The 10613-nt window shown below is 34.8% G+C and overlaps 2 protein-coding genes across 2 annotated transcripts; both read left to right on the top strand.

The window, feature by feature from the left end:
* Positions 1 to 31: 31 nt before the first annotated feature.
* On the top strand, positions 32 to 3775 carry MONOS_7346 (uncharacterized protein; the record flags this gene model as incomplete). Its single annotated transcript, XM_067877662.1, has 2 exons — positions 32 to 45; positions 154 to 3775. 2 exons carry the CDS (start codon positions 32 to 34, stop codon positions 3773 to 3775), a joined length of 3636 nt encoding a protein of 1211 aa, XP_067726545.1.
* An 82-nt stretch (positions 3776 to 3857) lies between these two features.
* MONOS_7347 (uncharacterized protein) lies at positions 3858 to 5480 on the top strand (the record flags this gene model as incomplete). The annotated part of the gene is made up of 1 exon (XM_067877663.1): positions 3858 to 5480. The coding sequence occupies one exon, from the start codon at positions 3858 to 3860 to the stop codon at positions 5478 to 5480; it is 1623 nt and encodes a 540-aa protein (XP_067726546.1).
* Between the last annotated feature and the right edge of the window lie 5133 nt (positions 5481 to 10613).

Below are 10613 nucleotides of genomic sequence, written 5' to 3' on the forward strand. Positions count from 1 at the left end.
TTGTGGTAATACACCCGCAACAGAATTCAAAATGAGTGATATTCGGTTTGTTTCGTGTTCAGCAACTTCTCATGGTGGGGGATTGGATTTGTACCCCTTCAGACAAATAACACAAAACGATGAAATTTGTTGTTTCTTCCTTTTCTTTCACAGCTGTAGATGTTCAAGAGATCTGCCATTTGGCCATGACGTGATTTATTATGATCTCCACAATTTTTATTTATCTTCAAACAATCCATTCTATGAATGTTACACCACAAACACAAATGAAAAGAGATTGTGCTACAGATATGATTTTACGGGAGGTAGTTGGTCAAATGACCAAACTTCAAAAAAGGATTGGCTAAAGAGTGGAGTACTTCACCGTTTTGTTGCTGTTGAGGGAGAAGTTGAAGACGAATTGTGCGGAACAGATGAGTTAACTGCATGCCACGCCATTGGCATTGCAGTCAATTGGAGTGCAACGCAGGCAGTCTTGTCAATCACTCTGTTGGAAGGGAATCATTGCGATGAAGAGACAGAAATATCCATTGAATCGAAGAAAATTTCTGTTTTGGGGAAAGGAAATACAGTGAGCGTGATTGGGACGAAATCTTTATCTCCATCTTCAACAACATTGTTCAGAGTTTTGAGTGGGAAATTGGAGGTGGGACATGTGGGAATTGATCACAACTCGGAAAGAGATTCCAGTCCGAGTGTATTTGTTGTTTCTGAAAGGAGTGGTTCACTATCGCTGGAGGATGTGTTGATCTCTTCGAGTGTTGCCGAAGCGAAAATTATGACTTCATCTGTGCTTTTTGTGAAACTTTCACAGATGACAATGACCGACGTGGAGATAAAAAACATGAAAGTGAGCCAACATCTGTTTGCTGAGCCATCATCAACAGAGGATGCTTCAGACGAGAGCTTTCTGTCAAATGTGACAGTTCGAAATGTGAATCTGACAGAAGGAGATGGGGTGGTTGTGGCAAAGAGTGTGAAGGAAGGGGAGATATTTGCTGTGAGCAACACAACAATAGAGCAATGTGTATGTGAGAATGGGAATGGAGGGGGAATATATGTTTGTTTGCAAGGAAATGGAGAAGTTGCGATGAATGGGTCGAGTGTGATTGATGGATGTGTTGCAATGGGTATTGAAGGAAATGGAGGGAGAGGAGGAGGGATGATGGTGGTGATGGAGAGTGGAGGATGTGGATTGACAATTGGACAGGATGTTGAGTTTTCGAAAGTAAAGGAGAATGAAGCTGAATATGGAAAGGATGTGTTTGTGTGTTGTGGGAGTGGTGTTTTGTTGGAGTCAAAAGTGAATACAGACACATTCGCCTTTTTTGACGCAACTGCCATTCCATCAGATGTGTTGAAGCTAAGTGGGAGTGAGAATGGAGATGAAAGTGGAGTGATTCCACTGTTTGTGTATTTGTGCACAATGGGGACAAAAGTGATTGTTGATGGGAGTGGAGGAAATGGGATGGACCACAACCATTGTGGGTTTGAAGGGTTTGGGTGTTTGACAGTTGATTATTGTGCGAACTCAAGAATGAGTGAAAGTTCAAAAGAAATCGAGGTTGTCTCATCTTCTTCAATAAAGGATGAAATTGAAATCTCTTCATTTGGTGTGAGTATTTCAGGCAGAATAGTGTCATCTTTATCGGAGGAAGGGGAGATGATGCGAGTGAATGTGAGTGATGGAGGATCAGCCACACAAGATTGGCTTGTTGGATGTTCGAGTTCACTGACAATGAGGAGACTATCATTTGTATTGAAAGGTCAGTTGAATTCGAGGAGAAGTGCATTCATCCATTCAACATCAACACTCAATGTGACGAACTGTTCAGTCTCATTTGAAAGTGGGGCATTGACTGATGGAAAGATAGGATACAGCATCATTGACATGACAGGAGGGAATCTGATTGTTGATGGATTTGTGATGGAAAGTTCAGTGACATTGAATGGGAAATCACCAATATCAATGACTGCTGGAGTGAAACTGGAGATTTTGAATAGCAGAGTGAGAGGAGTGGAAATAACTGGAGGAGATGGGGGATGTTTGAATGTTGGGATGAATGAAGAAGGAGGAAGTGCAATAGTTGAAGAATGCAATTTTTCATCGATATGTTCGGGTAGAAGTGGGATGAAAGGAGGAGGGATGATGATATCAGTGGGGAAGGGAGGGAGTTTGGAAATGAAAAATGTGAATTTTTCTGGATGTGAAGTTCCATCAGAGGATAGCGAAGAGGGAGGAAGAGGAATTGGAGGAGGGATGTTTGTTGAGCTTCCTGAAGAGTTTGGATTATTTGTGCTTGAAGGAATGGAATTTGAGAGATGCAAAGCCTGGAAAGGGAAGAATGCGTTTGTTTCAGGATGGAATCTGAGTGAAATTGTGAACAAGGAGCACCTGAAATGGGAGATGGATTCAGAGGAGTTGGGGTCATTGGATGAGTTGTGTGGATGGGAGAGGAAGACAACAGGAGAGGAGGGATATGTGATTCCATTGGTTGTGTATTTGTGGATGAACTGGAGTGGAGATGGGTTTGTTTCGAAAGAAAAAGGAGGAGACTTCAGCGGGTGTGGGTTTTCTGAAGCACCATGTTCATCGATTGAGCACTTGATATCACTGAGATATGAACCACTTGGAGAAGGGGAATCACACATCAACATTGTTGGATCAGGACTGCTTGAAAAAGGAATATCATTTTTATCATCATCATCTTCTTCAAAAACTTCGATTGTGTCAATTGAAGGAGAGAAAGAAGGAACAAATTTGAAAGTGAGTGAGGAAGGAAGGAATGAAGGTGAAGGAGGAGAAGGGGGAGGAATGATATCATCGAATGTTGTTGCTTCTTTCACAAACCTAACATTTTCTCTGCCAAATGAATTGGGAGGACATTCATCACTCATTCACTCAACTTCATCCTCTGCAACATCACTTTCAATCATGAGATGCTCATTTGTTTGTGAGGATTCAACAAAGGAAACGAAATATTCATTGGCAATCGCAGATAGAGGGAATGTGGTGATTGAGGATTGCACCCTTTCTCAATTCAATCTGGCCAAAGGGTTTTTAGAGTTTGCCCCAGAAGTGGAAGTGATTGATGTGATGAATGTGTCTGCTTCGAACACAACGATTTCAGGAAGGAGTCTGATATCGCTGAGTCAGCCATTGCCGCCAAGCATGTTGATCAACAAAGCAAGAGAAAACGCAAAACAAAGAGTGAGGGTGAACAGCTCCTCATTTGTGAACATCACATGTTTGGAGGACAGGGCAAGTGTGATGAGTGTGGGATCGTTCTCATCAGGGATGGAGTGTGTGATTGAAGGGTGTGTGCTGACGAAGTGCATGAGCGAGAGAAGCACAGAAGGCGGAGGGATGAAGATGCTGATGAAGAGAGGAGAGTCGGAGGTGAAAGTGAGTGGGTGTTCGTTTGGGATGTGTGTGTGCTCGACAGGGAATGGAAGGGGAGGAGGGATGATGATTGATGCGCTTGATCCGAATGGGGAATGCTCCAACACGGAAATGCCACCACTTGGGCTGAGATTGGAGAGCATCCGATTCATGATGAATGATGCATTTGTGGGGAAGGATGTGTTCATCCGGTGTGACTCGATTGAGTTGCAGCTGAATGAAAGACTTTTTGGACTGGACTTCAGCCAGGAGGCGCTGAAGGGGGAGAAGTCGATGTGTGGGAGCGATGGAGAAGGGAAAGTTGATGTTGATCTGATTCCGCTGATCACATTCTATTATTCTTCACAGGTGTTTGTGTGTGAATGGGAGTGACAGCAGACAGTGTGGAGCACAGAGCAATCCGTGTGAGAGCATTGGGAATGCTGTGCAGCACATCGAACGAAGTGTTGTGAATATGATTCTTATTGATGGGGAAGGGATGATGGGAGAGGGATGTGTGATTGGGGATGTGAGGATGGTGTCGATTCGGAGGGAGAAGGCGACAGTGCATTTTTGTGGGAAGATAGAGGGAAGAGGAGAGGAGAGGAGTGTGATTGTGTTTGTGAATGAGTGTGTGGTGGAGAGGTGCCAGTTTGTGTTTGGAGAGGGATTTGAAGGGGTTGAGGAGAGTGTTTTGAAAGAGAAGGATGGGAGATTGGAGATTTCAGAGTGCATTTTCAGCTTGTCAACAATGGATCTTGTGATGGAGAGGATGATTCTTGATGTGGAGAGTGGAGAGCTGAAGATGAGCGAAACGTTGTTCAGTGGAATTCATTCAGCTGTGCCACTTCTGTCATCCTGTGGAGAATCGTGTGTGTCAATTGCTGAGACACGAATATCGAATATCGAGTGTGAGGAGGAAGTTGTGAGAGTTGGGGGAAAAGCGAAGGCAGAGATGAAGGAAGTGAAGTTTGAGAATATGTCAGTGGCTTCTGAAGGAAGCGTGATGAAGATGGATGGAGCTGAAAGGGGGTTGAGTGTGCTGAACTGTTCCTTTGCGAAATGCTGGAGCACAAACAAGAGAGGAAGGGTGATGAGGATATGTGAGTGTGTGGATGTGAGTGTTGGATCGTGTGTGTTTGATGGAGAGGAAGGAGAGGAAAGAGAAGAAAGAGAAGGAAAGGATGAGAATGAGGATGATGGAAGAGGCGAAGAGTTTTGCAGATGGGATGGATCTGTTGTGGATGTTGTGAAGAGTTCAGTGATAATGAAAGATACAACAATCTCGAATTCACCAGATGGTGGAATATCATTGAGTGGAGGAAGTGTGATTATTGAAGCAGGGAATTTCTCAAACAATAATCCCACAATAGAAGGATATCCATCATTGAGAAGAAACATCATCTGCTCAGATTCTGGAACATTGAATGTGGTGAGTTTGAAGGGAGGAGATGGATTGAATGATAACTCCTCACTTTGGATGTTGAATGAAGGGTGCAGTTTTGAAGGGATTGTTTCTGAGAGAGATTCATCATTCTTCATTCCTGTGTTGGAGAGTGTAGAGGCAAAAGAAGAAGGAGATAGAATGAAACTGACATTCAAAGGAATGCTTCTTGTACCATGTAATATGTCATTCTCGGTTGTGAAGTGTTTTGGAGAAGAGAAAGAGATTGAACATTATGATTTTGATTCAAATGGATTCTTGTCAGAAAGAGAAGTTGAAGGAAGTGTGGAAAAAGATCTTATCAGCAGTTGTGGAAATGAAGTGGAAGTGAGTGTTCATATTTTGTTTGGAAATGCAGAGAATCCTTCTTCCACACAGTCATTTATTCTGAAGAATGCAAGCGAATCTGATCCAAAGGGAGATGAAACGATTGTTGAAGGTGGAGACAAAGAAAAATCTATATGGCCGATTATTGTAATAATTGTGTGCATTGTGTGCATTATGCTGCTTGTGGTTATTGTTATTCTGACTGTTCGATGGAGAAAACAAAAAAGAAGAACAGAAGAGCTTGAGGTGATTGTGAATGACACAGTGAAAAAGGATCCTAAGGCATTTGAGATGGTGAAGATGGAGACTTCACAAGAGGAGGCATGAAAAAAAGCATATTAGGATGTTCAAAAAGAGAATCATAATCCTTTTTAAAAAAAATATCGATAAAAGAAAATACTAACATGAATTTTTCAATAGTTCCATTTTTTAATTTCAATATATAAATGAAACCTGAATTTATTCTTAAAATGTTCATTTAAACTCCACAAAATGATTAGAATGAATTTAATAAAAAAAAAAAAACAATTTTTTAATTATAATGAAATTTGTTCAATTGTGTCGATAATAATATTATAAAAAAAAACAAATTTATTTATTATTAAAAAATGAACGACTAAATATTATCAATGTAAAATAATTATTTAAAACAAAAAATATTTATTATAAATACAAATGATTAATAATTCCAAAAAAATTTAAAAAAACACACAAATAAAATCTTTTTTCAAAAAACACATAAAAAACACAAAAAAATTCAACCGATTAATTAATAAAACATGAATTCACATATAAAAAAACCCCAAAAATAATTTCACTCATCATTAAATGAAACTAATTCATAAAAAGGGAAAATATAATCTAATTAAATGTGTCTTAACATAACACTGTACATAATCAATTGTGTTTTGTAATAATAATTGATAATTCATTAAAAACAGATAATAATTTGTTCAGATCAAATGTTAAATTCTAGATATATTACGCATGGGACAAAACGTATAATTGAGAAAATATGTTTAAACGAGTTTGATACAAAGAATTTGTTGTTATACTATCGTTTTGGTATAATTTTTTTTGTATGTTAAATAATTGAACTTATGTTTCAGTGAAGATATTGAAAATTTTAATTTTCGAATTTGTTTTTAATGAATTTTGATTTTTAGGTTGTCCTGTTATTTTTTGTTTTAATGTATTTTTTATTAAAAAAGAATATGGAATGATAGTTGGGTTGATAATTATTGGATAATATTTTTTTCTTTTGTTAAAATTTTTCAGAATAATATTGGTTTAAATTATTGTTTTATTCATTTTATGTGAACCAAAAAGAGCAAGATATATTGAAACACACATTTTTATTTCAAACAACAAAATGTGGTGGAAAGTGAGAAAACAATTTTTTGAAAAAGAAAAATAAAAATAATAATTCAAAGTTTATTTTCATTGGTTATTTTTTTTAAAAAAGTTGCAAGTGATTTATTTTAGAATATATGGGTGATTATTTTTGAAATTATATATTTTTTCGGGGTGTTGATTTTTCAAAGGTTGTTTGCTTTTTGAAAGAAAATGATAATTAAAAAGAGCAAAATCTTGATTTTTTTTTTCAGAAAACAAATGGTTTTTCCGAATCAAAGATTTTAATGCATTCGATAAGCCTTTTTTTTTTTAATTTTTTTTATTGATGTTCAAGTAATATTTATGAACCGAAATTTTTGTAAGAAAAAATATGATTTCAAAAATAATCACCCATATCAAAAATTTCATATTTTGCTCAAATATATGTTTCCAATAACGAATCTCCTCAGGAATGTGTGAAATAGCATTATCCAGAAATTAATTCCATGTTTGTGAAGTTTGGTTGATGTTAACATGCTTTTGAACAAAATATGAAATCTTTGATTTGCAAAAATATTAAACATTTGCGATTTTTCAAAAAGAATTACCCATATGGGGGAAAATATTGACTTTCAAGCTTTTTATGCACAAGGCATTGAAAAATTGCTTTACTCATAACTTTGTTTCACTTTCTCAGATTTCAAAATAAATTTGATTTTCAAATGCTAAAACAGGCATTGAAGAAATAAAAATAAAAAGTTTTCCGATATTTCGTGTATGTCAAGAAATGAACACATTTTTATTATGTTTTTTGATAAAAAAAAGTCAATGAAAAGTACATAAGTTTTCAATGAAAATGCGTGAAGTTTAATATTTTCCCCCATATATCTATGAAATTTAATTGGTTAGGGTCAAAACGTGAATGGAAAAAATAAATTTGTCACAATTCATTCTCGAATGCATCTGCTCCATCGCACGATCAAAAAGAATCAAATTTTCCATTTGTTTCTTCATCATTTTCATTTTAAACCTGCGCACAGCTTTTTTCAAATTGGTTATTATCATCTAATTCAGTTTCACACATTTCTTTTTCAACATTTAAGAGCTTATAAACGAGTAATTATTGAATGAAATCTTCATGTTCAAGTGTTTCTGATCTTTTCCTAACAAAGCTAGTCACAAAGTCATCATTGTATTTTTCTTTAATTCCATTTCTAGGAAGAGATTTTCGAAGGCTTGACCAAGTGCTTTCAATCAAATTTGTGCAAATGCCACTTTCTGGATCAACAAAATTGTATTTGTGACAAACAGTGTGATGATCATAACCTAAAGATGACAATGAGCTGTAGGCTTTCCACTCGTCTGAGTAAATAGTTGATCCTGGAATTGTGTTGCCTTTGATATTTGGTATTAATGTCTCTTTTTTTCTGTTTTTCACTCTCACAATCAAACATTTCACATTCTATCCAACTTGTATTCTTTCTGTCATTCCGAATAACCATATCTGTTTATTTCTTCTTCCTTTTCAAAACATCCTTTTGCACAGTTTTGCTTCATCTATTTCAACAATAATTCCAGGGCCATCAAGCTTTTCAAAAGATGTTGAACGTAATCAGCCATGCATGCTCTTCCAATGGAATAAAAACCACCAACAGTTTGCCTTGAAACATCAGTCAATAAGCTACACTGATATATTTCTATGTTGATCCAGAAACACAGAAATATCATCATAATTATCTCTATTGGTATTTTTTAATTTTTGAAAGGAGTCAATCCTTACAACTTGCAGTATTTTCCACATCTGTAACACATGAAATTTCTGTAATTATCTCGGGCTTCTATGGAGAAGTTTTTCCTGTTCTTTCGGCATCTTCTGTTTGCTGCAAATGGCATTCGCTCCATTATGCAATTTCGTGTTGCTTTATTATCTAATAAGAGTTTTGTTTTTGGAAAAATAATTAGGAAAGAAACTGACATAGCGACCTGTATTTTTTTGTTATTTTGAAAAAAGAAATAATTTATTTGTAACTTATTGGATATGATAATTTCGTTTGATAAGTATTTTAAATATTTTATATATGATATACTTCCGATAAAAGGCGATAAAAACTCGATTATCCCGTTAACAAAATAAAAAATCTGTGCGCAAATTGTTGTCAATTAAATATTTGATAATTAAATATATATTAAAAAATAGAAAAAATGATTAATTGCTTGATTTCTATTCAGTGTCAACAAGTGTCAACGATCCAATAAAGAATAATGCAGATTTGAATGACAAATTTTCTTGTGTCTAATGTTCATTTCTTTGACAAATCATTAATGCCTTGAACATAGTTAATAAAAATTACCCAAAATGTTTTCACAAAATGAACATTTATTCAATATCAGAAACAAGAAAACAATACAGATGTGCAAAATGCGATAAATCGATCAGAATATTTGAAAATACTTCATTCTTTAACACGAAAATACCATTGAACATACTTCTCAGAATTGTTTTGCATTTTTGTTTGAAATTAAATATCACTCGAACGAGTTTTCATCTCGATATCAACCAAATAACCGTCAGTTTTTGATATTATCAATGAAGAGCAATTTCTTCGAAAACCACATTTTTGAATTATCAGCCAATTTAAGTTGACGGTGAAATTGGTGTAATTCTTGAGGCTATTCAAAGAAGGAGAAAATTCCATAAAAATGAAGAATCAGAAATACAGCTTTTCGAAGGAATGAAAGAAAACATCAAAAATGCAGAAGAAGATTATTTATTGTTTGGGTAAAAAATTGAAAAAAAAACATATCTCAACATCATCCTTGCCAATATAAAACCCAAGACAATGATTTGTAATGACGAATGGCGTGCTTATAATTGACTGTCGGAATACGATTATTTACATTTATCAGTTTGCCATAAATTCAATTTCAAAAATCCACTTTCTGGTGTCTGCACGAACGGAATTGAGGATTATGGTCCAGATTTAGCCAATTTTTACCGAAAACAGGTGTTAACAATAAGTTTATGGATGACTTCATTGAAAGTTACGTGTTCCATTCCTCACGAAAATACTCTTCTGTTGATTATGTGAAAAAAATATAATATTTGCTGTACCAAAAGAAGAAGAAAACGATGATGGTGATTCAAATGAATCAGAAAGTGAAGACGAATCATTTACTCCATTAGTTGATGATCTTGCTTCATCAACTGAAAGTGACATATATGGAGCTGGCGATGGTGAATCTGCATCTGAATATGTAGAATTTTCATCAAAAATTACAGATCTTGATAATAATAATTTTTTATTAAATTTTAAATTCATTCTAACTTTTCTGCACTTCATTTTCAAAAAAACAAAGAATAATCATGTTCTGCATTTGTCTGTGTTTCTTATCCATGGAAAAAATAAACGAAAAACACTAATTTTTTACCGGTCGCTATCTGTCCACACACCAAAATTCAATTTTCGATCTTAATTGAGAGAAATTAATGTGATCAAAAAAGATCCATCCCATGAAAAGAAAATAATATCCCAAATATTCCTCTGTGATATGATAAAAGATAATTGAAACTATGACAAAATGACTTACACGATATGGGTCATAATTTTTCATTTCGTAACTTTGTTCGAAGAAAGATCTTTTATAAAAATAATTGTGGTATAATGAGCAAAAAATCAAAAATATAGTCAGTGTTAATAATTGTGGACACTTTCAATAACTGTGGACAATGATTTTTATTGTGGGACAATTTGATCAAAAATTTTGAAAGTTTTTAAAGAAATTTTTTACTATTTGAAAATTATTTTTTGAATTCGAATGCGTGATGCATTCAAGTTGATTTAACTAAACGAACTTTAGATTTCGGTGAAATAACATTGATGAAATAGTTATTTTGTGGAAAACAATTCCGCTTCTTCGGATTTGGAAGTTGCACATAACAAAATGTTATATTTGTTTGAATAATAAATAATAATTATGACAAAATATTTCTGAAAAAAGATGAAAATATCAAGAACATATTTAATTCAAACAAAAAGGAAATAACTTAAACTTCAAAGAAAAAATAAAACAACAATTTGAAAAAATGTTTCTATATTGAACTATGATTATACTGATAAATTTTCT

This window comes from Monocercomonoides exilis (assembly GCF_001643675.1).
Source record: "Monocercomonoides exilis strain PA203 chromosome Unknown scaffold25-1336746, whole genome shotgun sequence".
Lineage (NCBI taxonomy): Eukaryota > Preaxostyla > Oxymonadida > Polymastigidae > Monocercomonoides > Monocercomonoides exilis.